Consider the following 21,709-nt stretch of genomic DNA (forward strand, 5'->3'; position numbering starts at 1 on the left):
TTTGATTGAGGCAAACTTAAGTTAGAGAACGGAAACGAAAAATTCAGCATTGCAAAGGGGCACAACTCTAGAGCTATAAAAGTGACGCCACCAAAATTCACACTTGATCTGTGTTTTGTGCTAATCAGCATTGTGCATAAGTTTCATAACGTTTGGTTGAGGCAAATTAAAGTTCGAGAACGGAAACGAATATTCAGCAATTATTCCATTTGTAAAGGGGCATAACTCTAGAATGATAAAAGTGACGCCACCAAAATTCAAACCAGATCTGTGTTTTGTGGTAATAAGCATTGTGTATAAGATTCATAACATTTGGTTGAGGCAAACTAAAGTTAGAGAATGGAAACAAAAAATTCAGCAATTTTTCCATTTGTAAAGGGGCATAACTCTAGAATGGTAAAAGTGATGCCACCCAAATTCAAACTAGATCTGTGTTTTGTGGTATTCAGCATTGTGCATAAGTTTCATAGTATTTGGTTAAGGCAAACTGAAGTTAGAGAACATAAACCAATTTTGGGACGTAGGGACGTACGTCCGTACGTCCAGACTGACAAGGGTAAAACTTAATGCCCCCTCCGCTACGGCGGGGCATAAAAATATATATAGCATTCAGAAAATTAGTTTATACAGAATAACAAACAAACCTACCACAAACTTCTTCAAACAATTTACCAAAGAAAAGAAAAAAATAATTTCCAAAATATCATTTATCTTCAAAAAATCTATAAAACTTATCTGTAATCATCTTCAAAATATCTAATAATGAACAGTAAATTTCAAACTATATTTACACTTTCCTACAGAGTTTATCATCAACAACACTTAGGAAACACAAAATTTTCAAATAAATCTGTCACTCCAATTATAATCGTGTAATTGATTTTACAATCATTTCTTATCATTAAATTGATTAATGTAGATTTTGGAGCGCATTGCATTTGCGCCAATTTTTTAAAAATCCTATCTTTTATTTGCGCCACAAGGTTATATTTCATTTGCGGCAAAAAATAATAAATGGGGAATGTGTCCATGGGACACAGATGATGCCCCCTCTTGCATATCATATAAAGTTATAAAGGGACATAACTGAAGAACAGTAAAAGTGACGCTACCCAAATTTGTACTTGATCTGAGTTTTGTGGTATTAAGTATGGTGTATAAGTCTCATAACATTTGGTTGAGGCTAACTTCAGTTAGAGAACAGAAACGAAATATTCAGCAGTTTTTATGTTTATAAAGGGGCATAACTCAAGAATTGTAAAAGTGACGCCACCCAATTTCGAACTTGATCTGTATTATGTGGTAATAAGCATTGTGTATACGTTTCATAACATTTGGTTGAGGCAAACTAAAGTTAGAAAACAGAAACGAATAAAATGCTCCGCTGGGCGCAGCTTGATACGAACGCAGAGGTCTAACCCTGAACAGTTGGGGCAAGTATGGACACATCATTCAAGCTTGATAGAGCTCTGAATTTGGATTTTGATTAAATATTTGACACAGCATAGGTTTCTGACACAGAATGAATGTGGTCTAAGAACTTAAAAATTTTTAATTTACCTATTCAAACCATATCATTATTATTTGCTTTTATATATAAATCAGAAATAACCAACTTAAAATGAAAAATTTTAAAGAAAAAAAAAAAGGAAAAAAAGGAAAAAAAAAATCCCCCCCAAATTTTTTGAACCCCCTTATGATTCATCACCCCTAAACTAAATCCCAGCCTTCCCTTTGTGGTATGGTACCTTGATGCACAATTTCAGAGAGATCCATACATTTGAACACAAGTCATTGTCTGGAAACTAGAAATGCTTCTTTTTTTACCCCTTTTTGGCCCCAAATTCCTAAAAGTTTAGGGCAATTACCTCCGAACTCAAACCCAGCTTTTCCTTTGTGATATGGAACCTTAGTACAATTCACAAAGATCCATACACTTACACACAAGTTATTGTCATGAAACTAGAAAAATGCTTGTTTTGCCCCTTTTTGGCCCCTAATTCCTAAAATTTTGAGGCAATTACCCCCAACATCTATCCCAGCCTTCCCTTTGAGGTATGGTACCTTGCAGTACAATTTCAGAGAGATCCATACACTTGAACACAAGTTATTGTCTGGAAACTTGAAAAATGCTTATTTTTGGCCCCTTATTCTAATTGTTTTAGGCAATTACCCCAAACTCAATTGTAGCTTTCCCTTTGTGATATGGAACCTTGTAGTACAATTTCAGAAAGATCCATACACTTACACACAAGTTATTGTCATGAAACTAGAAAAATGCTTGTTTTTTGCCCCTTTTTTGGCCCCTCATTCCTAAAATTTTGAGGCAATTACCCCCAAAAATCAATCCCAGCATTCCCTTTGTGATATGGAACCTTGTGGTACAATTTCAGAGAGATCCATACACTAACACAAAAGTAATTGTCTGGAAGTTACAAAAATGCTTATTTTTGGCCCCTAATTCCTTAACTGATGGTACCAAAACCCCCAAAGTCAATCCCAACCTTCCTTTTGTGGTATTGAATCTTATAGTAAAATTTCATAGAAATCCATTCACTTAAACTAAAGTTATTGTGCGAAAACCAATGTGTCTTCGGACAACAGGGGCATAAAAAAAATGTATGTATATCATTGTTTAACCTGATTAAGAATGATTTTTTGAGGGCCGGATGAGTCAAAGAAATGGTTATTCCAGGTGTCTCCCTTGCTTTACTTTTCAATATCAACATTCTTTTCTTTTTAATAAAATTGAGAATGGAAATGGGGAATGTGTCAAAGAGACAATAACCCGACCAAAGAGCAGATAAAATGCTTCGCTGGGCGCAGCTTGATACGACCGCAGAGGTCGAACCCTGAACAGTTGGGGCAAGTATGGACACAACATTCAAGCTTGATACAGCTCTGAATTTGGATTGTGAATAAAAATTTGACACAGCATAGGTTTCTGACACAGAAAGAATGTGGTCTAAGAACTTGATTTTTTTTAATTTACCTATTATGGTCCAATGTCCAAAATCAAAATACATGGTTAGATTCAGCATATCAAAGAACCCCATATATTCAATTTTTGTTGAAATCAAACAAAGTTTAATTTTGGACCCCAACTTGGACAAACTTGAAAACTGGGCCCATAATCAAAAATCTAAACACATGTTTAGATTCAGCATATCAAAGAACCCCAAGAATTCAATTTTTGTTAAAATCAAACTAAGTTTAATTTTGGACCCTTTGGACCTTAATGTAGACCAATTTAAAAAACAGGACCCAAAATTAAAAATCTAAATACACGGTTAGATTTGGAATATCAAAGAACCCCAATTATTCAATTTTTGATGAAATCAAACAAAGTTTAATTTTGGACCCTTTTGACCTCAATATGAACCAATTTGATAGCAGGGGCCCACAAATAAAAAATCTAAATACATGGTTAGATTCAGCATATCAAAGAACCCCATATATTCAATTTTTGTTGAAATCTAAAAAAAAAATTAATTTTGGACCCCAACTTGGACCAACTTGAAAACTGGGCCCATAATCAAAAATCTAAACACAAGTTTAGATTCAGCATATCAAAGAACCCCAAGAATTCAATTTTTGTTAAAATCAAACTAAGTTTAAATTTGGACCCTTTGGACCTTAATGTAGACCAATTTAAAAAAAACGGGACCCAAAATTAAAAATCTAAATACATGTTTAGATTCAGCATATCAAAGAACTCCATATATTAAATTTTTGTTGAAATCAAACAAAGTTTAATTTTGGACCCCAACTTGGACCAACTTGAAAACTGGGCCCATAATCAAAAATCTAAACACATGTTTAGATTCAGCATATCAAAGAACCCCAAGAATTCAATTTTTGTTAAAATCAAACTAAGTTTAATTTTGGACCCTTTGGACCTTAATGTAGACAAATTTAAAAAACAGGACCCAAAATTAAAAATCTTAATACACAGTTAGATTTGGCATATCAAAGAACCCCATTAATTCAATTTTTGATGAAATCAAACAAAGTGAAAGTTTGATTTTGGCCCCTTTTGACCTCAATATGAACCAATTTGATAGCGGGGTCCACAAATAAAAAATCTAAATACATGGTTCGATTCAGCATATCAAAGAACCCCATATATTAATTTTTTGTTGAAATCAAACAAAGTTTAATTTTGGACCCCAATTTGGACCAACTTGAAAACTGGGCCAAAAATCAAAAATCTAAATTCATGTTTAGATTCAGCATATCAAAGAACCCCATAAATTCAATTTTTGTTAAAATCAAACAAAGTTTAATTTTGGACCCTTTGGACCTTAATGTAGACCAATTTGAAAACTGGACCCAAAATTAAAAATCTAAATACACGGTTAGATTAGGCATAACAAATAAATAAATGTGGTCAAAGATTTTAAAAATCTAATGCGCCATACTGTGCAGTTAAAGATTACTTCTTGAAATTTTTCAATATTTGAAATTTGAAAAAAAAATAATATTTGAAGAATAATTCTTTTTAATTTCTGAAATCTGAAATGAGAAAAAATTGACCCCCCACAATTTCTTTTACTGGTCTTCCTTTATAAATATGCATTTCTTTAAACATAATTTAAAAGCAGTGTAAGGGAAGTAACCAAAACGTTGTATTTTGATTACCTCCCTTACACTGTTTTAAATTATCTTAATTGTTCATTAGCATTACTTTATACATAATTTAAAAGCAGTGTAAGGGAGATAATTTCAATGATGTATTTGATTTATCTCCCTTACACTGCTTTAAATTATGTTTTGTACTAAAGTATTTGTCCATTAACCAGGACAACCTTGTTTTTCCACCTTTTTTGCCCCTAATTCCTAAACGGTTTGAGCCATAACCCCCCAAAGCTAATCCTAACCATCCCTTTGTGGTATGGAAACTTGTAGTATAATTTCAGAGAGATCCATACACTGTTCCACAGTTATTGTCTGGAAACTAAAAAATGCTTATTTTTGGCCCCTTTTTGGCCCTTAATTCCTTAACTGTTGGTACCATAACCCCCAAAATCAATCCCCACCTTCCTTTTGTGGTATTGAACCTTATGGTAAAATTTCAAAGAGATCCATTCGCTTAAACTAAAGTTAGAGTGCGAAAACCAATGTGTCTTCGGACGACGATGTTGGACGACGATAACGACGACGACGCCAACGTCATACCAATATACGACCACAAAAATTTTTTGCGGTCATATAAAAGCAGCCCAAGGCAACCAATGGGTCTTCAACACAGCGAGGAAATCCCGCACCCGGAGGGCTTCAGCTTGCCCCTAAACAAAAATGTGTACTAGTTCAGTGAAAATGGACGTCACACTAAACTCTGAAACATATAAATGAACTAAAATTAAAAAACATATTAATGAATAAACCACATGTCAGATTTAATCTAAATGCTTTGGTTTCAGAGATATAAGCCAAAATCTACATTTTACCCCTATGTTCTATTTTTAGCCATGGCGGCCATCTTGGATGGTTGGCGGGGTCATCGGACACATTTTTGAAACGAGATACCCTAATGATGATTGTGGCCAAGTTTGGTTAAATTTGGCCCAGTGGTTTCAGAGGAGAAGATTTTTGTAAAAAGCTAACGACGATGGACGCCAAGTGATGAGAAAAGCTCACTTGGCCCTTCGGGCCAGGTGAGCTAATCAAAGCGCGAAAGCGCTGTAAAGGCAGTTAATTACAGGTTGTCTGTATTTTTAGTCCAGTTATATCATTATCTTGCATAGTACATTGTACTTATCAGAGGTGGCTTTCAGTATTTAAGATTTAGACTTCTCTAATGATATTGAACAAGTTTTATGAATGTCATATTCTGAGCACCATATGAAGGCGATTGTTCTCACTTGTTTATGAACTAGTGCATTATGTCCAGTTTGTACCTTTTTTATCTATGTTTATAGTCAAATACTGTTTAAAATAGTTTGACATTTTCTTTTTAGTAATAAGTAAATGTTATCAACTGTATTTTATTCAACTTTGCAAATGTGGTTTGTTACTGGTAAGTACAATGTATGGATGATAGTTGTTTCATTGGCAATCATAACACATCTCCTTATTTATATAATGATCTATATTCAACGACCTCAGGTACAAAAAAAATGTATGTAACTAAACTATGATGGGAAACCTTTGACTTCTTTCTTTAATATAAACTTTTGATTTGGTACCATAGAACTATGTAGAATAAATGTACATTGCAACATGTCAACTCTTTCAATGACAATACTTTTTTTAGAAACTATAACTCCAAGCAAAATTATATTTCCAAGTATAAAGTAATTTATGAATGAAACAAGAGTACACATGCTGAAATGTCTCGCCTTCTTTACTAATCATTGATATTATGTTGATAGTCCTAAATATAAAACTTTATTACAACTGTCACATAAACTTAACTAAACATTGACCAATGCACCAAGAAAATGAGGTCAAGGTCAGATGAACCATGCTAGGCAGGCATGTACAGCTAACAATTCTTCCATACAACAAATATAGTTGATCTATTGCTTATAGTTTAAGAAATATAGACCAAAACACAAAAACTTAAAACTGAGCAATGAACCTTGAAAATGAGGTCAAGGTAAAAAAAAACCTGCGTGACTGACATATAGATCATAAAATATTTCCATACACCAAATATAGTTGAACTATTGCATATAGTATTAGAAAAAAAGACCAAAACTCAAAAACTTAACTTTGACCACTGAACCGTGAAAATGAGGTCAAGGTCAGATGACACCTGCCAGCTAGACATGTACACCTTACAATCATTCCATACACCAAATATAGTAGACCTATTGCATACAGTATAAGTAAACAGACCAAAACACAAAAACTTGACTAAAACCACTGAACCATGAAAATGAGGTCAAGATCAGATGACACCTGCCAGTTGGACATGTACACCTTACAGTCCTTCCATACACCGAATATACTAGACCTATTGCTTATAGTATCTGAGATATGGACTAGACCACCAAAACTTAACCTTGTTCACTGATCCATGAAATGAGGTCGAGGTCAAGTGAAAACTGTCTGACGGGCATGAGGACCTTGCAAGGTATGCACATACCAAATATAGTTATCCTATTACTTATAATAAGAGAGAATTAAACATTACAAAAAATCTTAACTTTTTTTTCAAGTAGTCACTGAACCATGAAAATGAGGTCAAGGACATTGGACATGTGACTGACGGAAACTTCGTAACATGAGGCATCCATATACAAAGTATGAAGCATCCAGACCTTCCACCTTCTAATATATAAAGCTTTTAAGAAGTTAGCTAATGCCGCCGCCGGATCACTATCCCTATGTCGAGCTTTCTGGGACAAAAATCGCAGGCTCGAAAAAAAGGAGTTCTTAATTAAGTAATAAACTGATTCGCTGAGCACAGCTGGATACACCCACAGAGGTCCAACCCTGAACAGTTGGGGCAAAAAAGGACACAATATTCAAGATTGATACCGGTCTGAATTTGGATTGTAATTAAATATTTGACATATTACAGTTTCTGAATAAATGTAGTCAAAGAACTTGAAATCGGTTATATGAATTGAATTTATATTCAATTAAAGATTTCTTGCTGTTGTGCAATACACTGTGCTGTTGCGCAATACTTAATAAATCTGTTGCCAGACTATAAACAAATAAAGTTCAATTTCTTCTCAATGTCATATTATAAATTTATGAGAATCAATAGGGAGATTACATCAATAGCTATAAATAATTCACCGAAGTTTCATGCGAACTGCTTAAAGCATTTTTGAGTTGTTGTCCAAAAACTGGAAAATCCCCCCTTTTTTAATGAATAAAACCCAATAACTCAGAAATGTAAAATCTAAAATTTATAAAATTCTAAAGGGAGCTTACGGATTGATAATTTAGTCTTAGATGCAAGATTTTTTTATCAGTTGTTTGTGGCTTTGAACTAGTTGTCAGTAAATTCGAGTACTCTCAGATCTGTACTTAGTGTCTTTTTGTTGTTTGGATGTACAACTACCCGGCCACGTCCACTTGTATTTGTATTTATCCATCTGATGAGTTAAGCCTCTTTCAACTGATTTTTATAGTTCGCTCTTATATTGTACTGGTACACCACTGTCCCAGGTTAGGGGGTGGGTTGGGATCCCGTGAACATGTTTAACCCCGCCACACTCTGCATGTACATGTATGTGCCTGTCCCAAGTCGGGAGCCTGTAATTCAGTGGTTGTCGTTTGTTTATGTGTTGCATATTTGTTATTCGTTCATTTTTTGTACATAAATTAGGCTGTTAGTTTTCTTGTTTGAATTGTTTTACATTGTCATTTCGGGGCCTTTTATAGCTCACTGTGCGGTATGTGCTTTGCTCATTGTTGAAGGCCGTACTGTGACCTATAGCTGTTTCTGTGTCATTTGGTCTCTTGTGGAGAGTTGTCTCATTGGCAATCATACCACATCTTCTTTTTTATATTTACATCAACAGATATAAACAATTCACCAAAGTCAAGGTGAGACAACAAAACTTAGGTTGTAAGATCTCTGAAATTTTTTACACGGTACAAGTTTTTCTAATTGTTGGAGATTGTATGGTGACAGTAACACCTGTAACTGCTTAACCCATTTCTTATGCACTTTGGTTCGATAAACTCACTGAATATCATACCACATCTCCTTATTTTTATATGCATTACAATTTACATGTGCATGTAATTGTAAATAATATTTATATATATATATATCAGAACAAACTTCATTGCGTCACTTTTATTTATGCATCCTTTGGCACAATACAAGTTCTAAAATTACACAACATAAAACAACTAAATGTTATTTCAGATGAAAGTTTTGTTTCAGTTCCATTCATAGGATTTATTAGAATTTTGTATGTTTTGCCAAGTCCAATAATTAGCTCTATGTGCACATGTTAATTGGAGACTTTTCTATCCCGTATAAGAGTTTTTGGAACTAATTCTGTTTCTTTTTTTGAAAAAAGTGAGCAAACAAATCTTGCACATTTAAACCTTTGTCTGCCATCACACTGTCACCTGGATCACATAATTGAACTATTCTACATCTTTCAACTATTTCACAGTCACTGGTACAACCATCATATGCATTAGAGACATAGTTGACTAAACCACCAGGTGTCGAACATACAAGTATTTTCAGTGTTTCTGTTTTTATATGATGAAAAGGTTGCCTGAGCTCTAGGAGCTTTAGGTTTTATCACGGGATATTCTGTGCTGTCAATAATAATCCAAGTTGTAGGAAACTTTAATTTAAAGTTGGATGGCGAAAAATACCTGACTAAACCACTAAATGGCCAAGTGTTAGCCTCACGCCACTGTTTAGACATAAAAACAATCCATGTTTACACAATATTCTTAACACTAGTTTCAATCTAGAATCTAGACAGTTCAAAGTTGGTTGTATAATGCATCAATTTCATCAAAGTCATAAAAAAACTGATTTTCAAATGACACCCTATCAATTTGAATATATATGTATCTCAAACAATGTGCTGTTGGACCAAGTGTGGTCAAAACAAATAAAAATTTAGTATACAACTCTAAACCGGTATAAAAATGCATGGCTGTGTCACGTGTCTTCATTTCAAAATTCTCTGCTGAAAATATAGGCATTGATGGTGTTTGCGTAATTCCATCTGTGAAGCTCAACATTAGCTCGGCAGTTGGTGGTGGACAGTCATAAATCCTGTCTGCAGTATGAATTACTTCTTCAGGAAAACCAACTTTACAATCAAAACTTTCCTCTGGATTTCTACTACAATATTCATCAAGTTTAGTTCTTTTGTTTTCACAGGAAACTGCCCTGATTTTTCTTTTTGCGGACGATTCAGTCTCTTGCTTGGTCCAGGAAAATAGGCTGGGATTGGCAGTAGACTTAAGTCTCTGTATGGTGGGTTTGTGTCCTGAAAAAGTTTATAAAACATTAGTTTTTTGATAATTAAATGAACTTCCATTAGCAATGCATACTTTGTACGGAAGCAAGTTAACTCGTACCACGTAAACTCGTACCAAAAAAGTTAACTCGTACCAACGTAAACTCGTACCACTGGGAAGTCGTACCAATCAGAACTCGTACCACTGCAAATCATACCATTAAAAATATATTCAAAAATACGAATGTTTTATGAATTTTTTTTTGGTAAACTAAATAAAAAAAGTTGAATTACTTGAATTTTATACTAGATTTTAATGAAAACTTAGACAAAAATACGAATGTTTTATGATTATTTTTTTTTAAGCTTTATACAAAAAATTAAAATATCTTTGAAATTTATACCATTTTTTAATGAAAACTTAGACAAAAATACAAATGTAATTTCTTAATTACCATGCTAATAATTATATTAAATTCCTTTGATTGTGTGATTATTGGTTGTTTATTAACTAATCAACTTGTTTTTTTTATCTTTAACTAATCAACTTGTATAATCATATAAGCATGGTCATATTCTGCTGAAATGTGCTGAATATTGTATAAAAATAAATTTCATACTTTCTAACTGTTGGTCATAAACAATTTTAAACCTTTAAAACACAATCAATAAATTCTTTCATTAAATAAAATTCCTTTTAGAAACAATAGAAAAATACCCAAATCTATTCAATGTTACTGATTTGGAATGATTAAAAATTAAATCAAATAGTTGTCAGTAAAAGTTTAAAAAAGAGTCTATTCAAGGGAGACAACAAAGCCAATCTGCCACGGTTTTCTCCATCCAATTAGACAAGGAAAATTAGCTACAAATTGGTTATTGTAATTTCAAATTATATACATTTTACAGACTTAAGAGGTATTGAGTGAAATTAAAGTATATATTCATCATTAAACACCATTTGAATGCATTTAAATAAATTGGTACGAGTTTACAATGGTATGAATTTACCGTGGTACGAGTTAGCAGTGGTACGAGTTTGCATTGGTACGAGTTTTTGTTTAGTGGTACGAGTTGACATTGGTACGAGTTTACAATGGTACGAGATAACTATAATTCCTTTGTACTACCTGTCAAAATATTAACTAGATTTATTCATTACAATCTGGATAAAACTATGTTAGCCTGATTCAATGTACATCAAAATGTTTGTTATGTAAATCCAAAGGACAAACAATGAGAGACGTATGAAACAAACATACATTGTTTGTACCTAAATAACTATAATATAGATGAGATCATGTCGTTGTTTTGTTCCTGTTAACATTGTCATTGATATTTTTCAAGAAAGTCTATGAGGCATAGCTTATGCATTCCTGTCATTACTACATTAGCATAATTACTGCTAAAATAATTCTCAGTATGAAATACCTCTTGTAAGAAATCATTATAATTGTAGCAAGCACCAAAAAATCTCAAACAGCTCACATTGAATCGTAATCCAAAAAATTATGACGTCTTGAATTAACCACCCCCTTTTATTCTAAAACGATAATTGCGGTTGTAAACAGACTTTGGTTTATTCGCATGGCGATTACATATATAACTATATATTTTAAAAAGAAAATAGAGTTTTACCATGAATAGTTTCCTGCACGTAGTCTTTTTCAGTAAAATGTGCCTTGCAAACAACAGCTGATTGAGATGGACTCCACGATTTCATCGTGTTCTCGTCCAATCTGCGTATGGGCCATGGCGTTGATCCAACTTTTCCTTCTTTTTAAGTCATTTGGAAATGCATGTCCTCCTCTTAAATGACATCCAGGTACACAACAACAAGTACTTGGCATCGTCATTTAAAAATGCAACTGTAATAGTTGCACAGTGCAGAAACCGGAAGTTGAAGTACAGGATCGGCTACTACGGCGCCACCTATTCAGGAACGATAATTTGCTACTTTATATAACTGCGAAATAACAATAACGTTAGACGAGTTCGCGTGCATAAACAGAAATGCGCTTTAAATTGTATAATATAATTCATGTTCAGTCGACCTTTAATTATTATATCAACGACTGAAATGATTTATAAACATCTAGATTGCAGCAAGGATTTGTATAGTGAGACTATACAAATCCTTGATTGCAGATAACACTCGAAATTAACCCGACCTCTTTCCACACGGAATTCAAATAACTCTAGTTTGTCAATCGGTTGACTGCTTATAATGTAAAATACAAATATATCAAAAGTTTTTAAAACTAACAAAACACAATGATCGTTTCTCTATTTTCCAATGTAAATGAAATGAGACAAAAAACATTTGATACCGCAATAAGAAGAGGAGAGAATCAACATTTTCCGGATCTACTTGGAGCCTAATGACCCCCCACGTAGATAAGTTGGATATCGCGGAAAGAAATATTAACACGGCAACTAGAAAGGCATTAAAGCACTGCCTTTAAAAAATTATATATTTTCAAAATTTCATATAAGACAATATCTCTTAATCATAATAAACTGTTGACACAGAGATATGTCTCTTCTGTTAATTCAGAAAGACAATCTGATAGACAGCAACATTTCTAATTAATTCAAAGTTTCTGGACCATGACATAGACGGCAGCGCATCAAAATATGATCTTCAAACTGAAATGTACTGATAGTAATGCAACTTTAAAGAAAATATCTTTGTCTATCATAAGCTGTTCCTATCAAACTTATTTTAATACAAGCAGAAAACTTAACATTAAAAATTGCTAAATTAATTGAAAGCTACCAGATTATTGCCTTCAGAGGCATGGCCTCGAGGTAGTCAACAAAACTCTTATTTTTTGTTGTTTGATAATCGATCAATTTCTTGATCATTGATGTTGTTTTACCTAAACATGTTGCTTTCGTCTTGTTAATTGATATTTTTTCCACTTCAATGAATAAATTTTGAGGAATTTCTATATGATTATTTAAATTAACATTGTTGACTCAAGCAACATTTTTTTTACTTGTCCATGGGCAACCAAGACACAAAAAATTGCTTGTCCAGTCGGTCAAATGTAGCATTTCCACACCCCTGTACACTGAGGCAACAGTATATTGAAACCATATTTTTTTGGTACCAGTGTAAATACAGCTATCAATTGAGATTGGAAGTGACATTTTCTAAACCTGAAGTTGGAAATTATCTCCTTTATTTCAGGCAAAAGTATATAGAAACCATATATTTTTGGACTCTGTGTGAAAGCTATCATATGAGACTGAAAGTGACCGCATGCCGCTCCAAAATTAGTTTCTCCTTGAAATTTTTTTTCACATAGACTCTTTTCTGTTGTATATAATGCTCCTATCTTTTAAAAGCACATGTGATAAATCGATTTGTAAATAAAAGGTCAAAAATCAGGATGCCAACATTCAGTTGTGTAAGCTCATTGCCATGGACAAGTAGTTATTGAACACACAGTTATCCGAAAAAGACCTGCTCTAGGATGCAAAAATTAAAAATCTTTCGTTAGATGACCACAAACACATCAGTATTTGTTAGAACCATTGTCAGGGGTAATCCTTCTTCCAACAGGCATAGACCTATCTATCTTTTGGATGAAATGAATTGTAAATTCCCATGAACTTTTTCAAAAATCACAGAAGTATTTGATGTTGATGAAACCCCATATCCCCTTGTTAGTCTTTTGGCATGAAAGCAGAACTCTTCTTTTGTTGAGGGGAATTTAAAGAGTTCCAACGAGACCAAGGTGATGCCGTATTGTTATTGGCATGCTCATTATAATTAGGGGTGTGTAATTGGTTCAACCACTTCTAGTCAACCTAAAGAGTTTTAAATGCATTGCAGCTTTTAGGAGCAAAAGGAAAGAGTATTTTGCTCAGTAAGAAAAATGCATGTATCTTACTCAGGATGTTGTTTTAGTACAAACCTCACTCATTATTTTGATCCTAAATATGCATAAATACTTCCAACTGGATGTCAAGAATCCAATAATAAACAGTTACGTATAACGCTGTTCAATAGTTGTAATTCGATTAAGCAAAAACAAATCCGGGTAACAAACTAAAACCGAGGGAAACACATCAACTATAAGAGGAAAACAATGCAGCAACAGAAACACTGAACTACAACAATAAACAATCATTACCATATAATGAAAACAAATATCAAATATCTTTCAGGGGCATTTTTTTGGAAACATACACATATTTTAATTTTATTCAACAAGTGTCATTTACCTAACTAACATACTTCCTTATGGTACAGGCACAAATAAATCAAATTGTATGCATTAGATTTAGAGCATCTGTTGCTCCTCGTTTTTCTATGAAATAATCAAGTTATAACATGTACATAAATTGTACAACTTCTAAATCACACAATTTTTTTTTAAAATTATACCGCTCCCTTCACACCTATGATTGGACGCCAATAGTAACTTTTAGTAAAGTGGGAGTAGCTTCAATTATTTTGAAATTTAATGTGGAAAGACCTCCAATTGTTTGGTTTTTAATATATATATACTCGGTTTTGCAGACTGTCAAATAACCTATCAATTTGTATCAAATACATTCTCCCAATGATTTTTTTAATTCAGAAAAGTATAAAAAAAAAAACATAACATAAACAACATAAATTGGAAGTACATGTACAAAGGTAATGAAAAAACAAGACTCCCAAAATGCCTAAGAGCCTGAATTTCTCACCTGGTAAAAATATGCCATTTTGATATTCAATTTAATCTTATTGCTATCAGCTAAATCTTTTTAGTGACATTTTTTGAAGCATGTTCACATGAAGCCAGATAAAAATTTCAGAAAGCTCTTATTTGCAGTTCCTGCGAAAAATGCAACAGAACCTTCATGGGATAGACAGGCATACAGAGGTAAAACAGTACTGGCCAAGGACCAGTTACTATCAGTTACTGTCACTAGTCATTATTTGTAATAACAGATGTGTTGCATGAATTGGCATACTACTATTAACTGCAGACACATATATTTGCTTCATATTTTAAAAAAACTTTGTTTTGTTTGATTTCACCTTTAAGGATGTTCGCTCCTCTTGTTTTTGAATTTTTGCCAGATATTCGGAATCCTCTGGTTTTATCCATGTAGAGCCATTAAAAAATTTGCCCACTAACCCCTACTTTACTTTCCGTAATTTGATTACATATAGTTTAAAATTTTATCTTTGAAAATCTTATAAAATCCTTGTTATTTTTTCATCGTTTTTGAAAGAAAAAAGGTGTCAATGTTAAATGTATGAAAAATCTATAGAGATTTATTTCCCGCCAAATTTTCAATGGCTTATATCTCGGAAACAAGCACACGGACCCTTCATTTTTTTCTGCTTTTTTAGTTTCTTTATATATATATTATATCAATTTATAACAGTCTTTTAAAAAGCTTGTTATTTTGAAACAGAGTAGCGAACATCCTTAACATGTGTCAAGACTATACAATTACATGCACCAGAATGTACAATCATTGAAAATAGTGAACACCTGTTGAAAACTCAACATTGTCTTTAATTCCTTTAAACTTCAAGCAACATTAAACTATGTATAAACATGGTAAATATTGTTCAATGATGCAATACACAAAATAGAATGATGTATATTTATTTACGTTTCAATTACGTTTTCCTCTTGTTTGATTTCCTATTGTATTACGTATATCAAATAAAAATAAATTGCTTTGCCGAGCACAGCTGGATACGACCGCAGTTGGATACGACTGCAGCTGGATACGACTGCAGAGGTCCAACCCTGAACAGTTGGAACAAAAATGGACACAATATTCGCGCTTGATACAGGTCTGAATTTGGATTGTAATTAAATATTTGACACATAATAGGTTTCTGACACAGAATAACTGTAACCAAAAAACAAAAAGCAATTTTGACCCTCCCCCCCCCTTTTTTTTTGCCAAAAAAAAAAAAATTCGAAGAAATTTTCTTTTTAATTTCTGAAATCTGAAATGAGAAAAAATTGTCCCCCCCTTCCACAATTTTTCTTTTTTTACCCCCCCCCCCCCAATTTTTTTTTCACTCCCCCCCCCCCCTTTTTTCCCAAAAAAAAATTCTTTCCCTCAAGATATGGTCATAATCTCAATTCAAATTTCCAATGGAGTTTGCAACCATAATTACCCATTTAAATACATCATAAAAGTCTTAAAATAGAAAATGACATACATAATCATGGCTAAAATCAATATTTCTTAATCAGCATTTTTAAATAGTAACTTCTAAAAAATAAATTGACAGCTAATCACCTCAAGACAATACAACATTTCTTTATATATAATTTAAAAGCAGTGTAAGGGAGGTAATCCAAACATAACATTGTACTTTTTTTTAATTGTCCATTAACCAGGAAACCCTTGTTTTTCCACCTTTTTTGCCCCTAATTCCTAAACGGTTTGAGCCATAACCCCCCAAAGCCAATCCTAACCATCCCTTTGTGGTATGGAAACTTGTGGTATAATTTCAGAGAGATCCATACACCGTTCCACAAGTTATTGTCTGGAAACTAGAAAAATGCTTATTTGGGCCCCTTTTTGGCCCCTAATTCCTAAACTGTTAGGACTATAACCCCCAAAATCAATCCCAACCTTCCTTTTGTGGTTATAAATCTTGTGTTTAAATTTCATAGATTTCTATTTACATTTACTAAAGTTATTGTCCGGAAACCAAATGTCTTCGGACGACGTGATACCAAGATACGACCGCAAAATTTTTTGCGGTCGTATAAACACAAGAGTGCACATGCTGAAATGCCTCGCCTGCTTTACTGAGCATTGATTTTATGTTGAGTCTTAAATAATAAATTAAAGGTTTTACTAAAAGTATCACATAATCTTAACATTTTAAAGATCTGTGACAATGAGGTCAAGGTCAGATAAATAATGTCAGATAGACAAGAATCAAAATACGATGACACAACGAGTAAAATTGATTCGTTCTGTCCACATGTTCGAATTTCATTAAAACTGTTGACTGCTTAAAAGGAGGAATGATAGCCGAAACGAATCATGATCATTGACCCGTAGGAAATTAAATAATGTTATGAATTAGACTTGGGATTCCTCCTAGAATTCACATAGGAAATAGGTGATAAGGTACGAAGTGAGATACTTTCTGTCTATATAATATATCAGTGACTGCTGTGGGTAGTAAACTTTGAATTGATAGTAAATAGAAAATGCAAGTTATTTCTAGTACATGTATATCTATGTTCATATAATACAGAAAAAAGCAAAAATAATTGAAATTGATAGGAAACAAAAAAATAACAAATTTGGAAAAAGGAGGAGGGCTTAAAAAAATGTCCTGTCCCCCAAGTACCTATGCTGTAATCATGGAAATTAACTGACTTTTTTCTACAAATATTAAATTTATATTTTTTAATAGAATTTAATATAAACTTTCTTGTAGCTAAATTTGTCTTCTTGTCGCTAATTTTGTCTTCTTGTTGCTAAATTGAACTTCTTGTCGCTTCTTGTCGCTAATCATGCTAATTAGTGAGACCATCAATTTTTGTTGTAAATATTTTGTGAAAATTTGTTGATTGATTGATTGCTGGGTGTTTGCTTTACGCTGCCTTAGCGCAAAAAGGCTATATCACAGCGAGAGCTAATTCAAATATATTTAAATAAATTTGTTGATCTTTGTCAAGCATGTTTTTACAGTTTATTTATATTTTATACTGTTATGATTAAATATTGTACTTTATCGTGCTGTACAATAACCCACGGGACATTTGTTTCAACAAACCAGATTTGGCGTGGAATTAGAGTTGTTGCCCATACAATACATCCGTCATTTAAGAATCAAAATACAACGAAACAACGAGTAAAATTGATTTGTTCTGCAGACAGACGTCGAATTTCATTAAAAGCGTTGACTTCTTAAAAGGAGGAATGATAGCGGAAACAATCATGAACACTGACCCGAATGAAATTAAATAATTATTAAATAGACTTGGGATTCCTCCTAGATTTCACGTAGGAAAATAGGTGATAAGGTACGAAGTGAGATACCTTCTGTCTATATAATATATCAGTGACCGCTGTGGATAGTAAACTTGAAATTGATAGTAAACAGAAAATACAAATTATTTCTAGTAAACTGATGTTCATATAATACAGAAAAACACAAAAATAATTGAAATTGATAGGAAACAAAAAAATAACGAATTTTGGAAAAAAAGGAGAGAGCTAAAAAAAATTGTCCTGTCCCCTAGTTCCTATGCTGTAATCATGGTAACTAAATTGACTTTTTTCTATAAATTTTTAATTTATATTTTTTAATAGAATATAAACTTTCTTGTTGCTAAATTTGTCTTCTTGTCGCTAATACACCTTATCGCTATTTAGTCCAATCTGGAAAAAAGTCACTTAGACAACTACCTGTTTGGGTCAAGTGTCAAACAAAGATCATCAGTAAGAGCTGAGGGGAGAAAAAGTTTAAAACAGAACATTTTGAAACTTTGATAGATTACGATCCACTTTTTTAACAGTTTATAACACACAAATTAAAATCATAAAAATGCTTTGTTTGAAGTGTTTACGATGGTTTAAACATGCCTCTTTGAAAAGTATTATGCATAATACATTGTTTAAACAGGGCCCCAGATAGCCTCAACTGGATGAAAAAGTTCTGTAATTCCAGAACTTATCCGGATTGGGGTTACACTAATGACTGGACTGATGACAGGACAATGACAGGACCAAAATGAAAATGCTAATAACTTTTTTATTTATTATAGGATTTGAGATATAATAAGATTTCATCATTTAATACATAAATATAAGGGAAAAAAAACGAAGAAAAAAATATTAAAAGCTTGTGAAAACGAGACCCGACTATCCATAATTAATAAGATATTACTAAAAAAATTGTGAGAAATATATTTTGGGGTTTAAAAAACTTGACCTGACCAACATTGGCGGTGTCCTGACCGTTGTACTGTTCAAGGGAAATTACTTTATACTTATTTATATGTTATAGGATTTGCTTCAAATGTTTAAGAACATTAAGATTGAATAGTTAAGTTTATCAAATTAAATGGGGAAAAAATAACAGTTTAGGGGTAAAAAACCTGACCTGACCAATGTACACCTTGTCCATACTAATCTAATTATCAGCTTATTGTGATTAGATTACTGGCTTGTTAATCCAATTGATTATCAATAAACATTCAATGTAATCAGCTACTGATTGGAGGATAATTGGTGAGCATTGACTCAATGTAAGAATAAAGGAAATTTGTTCGGCATTTATAATTTGAGTGAACTCAATTAAAAGAACTCATACAGTTATAAATAAAATTAAAATTGAGAATGGAAATGGGGAATGTGTCAAGAGACAACAACCTGACCATAGAACAGACAACAGCAGAAGGTCACCAACATGTATTTCCATTTTTTTCCTAGTATATGTAAGAGAATGATAATTCCTTTCTTCATGAATAAGTACGAGCGTTAGCGAGTACTTATCATGAAGTAAGGGATTATCATTCTCTTACAAACTTAGAATATTGTAAAGTGCTCGAGGCTCAAATGATCTATTCAAGAATTAGTTTCATTGTCAGTGCAATGTTTATAATTGATGCATGACTTCCTTTTTCGACATGTCATTTATGGATAAGTTTTAGTGATGTGAGGACTTTCTTATCATTTGGGAAATATTTTTAAAAAAATGCGTTATAGATATTAGGTGACACAACAGTAGAAAGAAAAGGTAGGAATTGTATGTTTCCTGATTGTGAGTATGAATGTAAATCATGTAATATTTTAGTGAGGAATTATCCTTTTTTATTTACAGTTTAAGGTGCGGGAGTTTCTCGATCGCTGCATTGACGACCCATTGGTGGCCTTCGGCTGTTGTCTGCTCTATGGTCGGGTTGTTGTCTCTTTGACACATTCCCCATTTCCATTCTCAATTTTATAAATCAATTAATACATTTGAGTTACAACTAAATTTTATTTCACAGCCAATAAGATTTAGGTTATTTTTTATCTGAAAGAATTTTTTTCTTTTTTTTGCATTGCTTTGGTAAGTTATTAATATTTTCATAATAAAATTCACGGTACCAATTTTACTGCACCAGTTAACTTCAACTTATTTTGAGATTTTTGTTTGTTTCACAATTCAACTTTTAGTCAGTTTCAATCACTGTGTGATAAATCCTTTCAATCTGATAAATGTGCTTCGGGGCAGTTGTAACTCATTTATAGAAACTCTTTGTTTTGAACTGTAAATAGACCCAAATAATAGGATAATTCCTTACTAAGAACATGATTTACATTCATTCTTCACAATTAAGAGGCATCCAATTCTACAATTTCATTGGTCGAGAGTACTTTGCTATATTCTAAGTGCTATAATACATACAACCACAGTGCTTTTTATTATTTTGAATTGCTATATTGTTTTAGATCTAATATTCTTTGTATTACTTTAAAGTATTTATTATTTATGTAAGTAATTCAGAAAAGACAAAAAAATCAAAATATATATACATGTAGTGTAAATAATTCAGAAAAGACAAAAAAATCAGAGTATATCATATAGTGTAAATAATTTCAGAAAAAGAAAAGTGTTTAGATATATTTTGTTTTGTGTTTCATATTGTTTAATTTTAATCATGTCTTCATTTCCAGTGTTGATTGCTGGCCCCCAGGCCAAGGGCAAGTATTTTGATAAATATCTTCCACCATCACCACCAAAAGCATGTGGCTTACCCTATTGCTGTAGACCAAGCACCGTACAAGAAGGCGCTACTCACTACACCAATGCATTACCTTTCAGCTATTCTTATAGGTAAGATCATTTCTATTACATAATTTTGCTTTCTTATGCTTTCAAACATTGAAGTAGTTTTTTTATTGTGATCTATACATTTAAAGTTTAGTCTTTATTCTTTTATAAGTACATTTCTATTATAGTAATGGGCAATTATTAATATTTGAAAATCGAAATGTAATGATCTATTTGCTTGTTTAATAATAGTTATTTTTCTTTATTTCAGGGTGGGGTACACTGCTAGCTAGGTCCACGTCTTGTACCCTGGGATGTCCATAAATATCATGCAGAATGCTAGCTAAACAGTTCGAAATTATGCTACAGAATCAGTATTAGATTATACACAAATTTGAGATTTGAATTAAACGCTACTTTGACTTGTATTCTCTACTTGATGTCCATTGAATGAACATAATTGGATTGATGAAGCCTGTAATCTAATTACAATAAGCTGATATGTAAATTAGTCTGGACAAGTTGAACATTTGGAACTTTGGTCAGGTCGAGTTTTTTTTAAGTTTCTTTTTTTAATTGATAAAATGAATGATTCAATCTTAATTTCTATTAATTTGAAGCAAATCCTATTACATATAAATATTCCTGGTCATGAAAACGGTCAGGACACTGTCAACATTGGTCAGGTCAAGCTTTTTACCCCAAAAAATATATTTTTCCCGATTTTTTTAGTTATATCTTAGGGGACGACCATTTGATATTCTGGGGGGGCCAGGAGGATTTGTTTTGGATCGGTTATTTATTTTTGTAAACTAAGAGGACAGATTATCTTTTTTCTGCACTATTGAAGCAAGATTTTTCATTTTCATTAAAGCAAGGGACTGATTATTTATTTTCACAACTATATTTTTAATATTCGAAAACATACAATTTTTAAATTATTTGTTTATTATAAATAATTCATGTATAGTCAAAGTCATTATGTACCGTTTAATCAGAATTAATTATTATCCTCTGCAGAAATGAATCTTCTATATTCCCC

General features: G+C 32.5%; 2 protein-coding genes across 2 annotated transcripts in view; both read right to left on the bottom strand.

Annotated features, from left to right (window-relative positions):
* The window catches only part of LOC127701234 (coiled-coil domain-containing protein 149-like), a 312,275-nt gene that overhangs the window by 283,628 nt on the left and 6,938 nt on the right, over positions 1-21,709 (bottom strand). The gene's annotated exons all lie outside the window — the stretch shown is intronic.
* LOC127701241 (uncharacterized) lies at positions 8,753-11,943 on the bottom strand. Its single transcript, XM_052205068.1, has 2 exons — positions 11,544-11,943; positions 8,753-9,935 (listed from the first exon to the last, which is right to left on the bottom strand). Exons 1-2 carry the CDS (start codon positions 11,626-11,628, stop codon positions 9,421-9,423), a joined length of 600 nt encoding a protein of 199 aa, XP_052061028.1. The 5' UTR covers positions 11,629-11,943; the 3' UTR covers positions 8,753-9,420.

Source organism: Mytilus californianus, unplaced genomic scaffold, assembly GCF_021869535.1.
Source record: "Mytilus californianus isolate M0D057914Y unplaced genomic scaffold, xbMytCali1.0.p SCAF_5, whole genome shotgun sequence".
Lineage (NCBI taxonomy): Eukaryota > Metazoa > Mollusca > Bivalvia > Mytilida > Mytilidae > Mytilus > Mytilus californianus.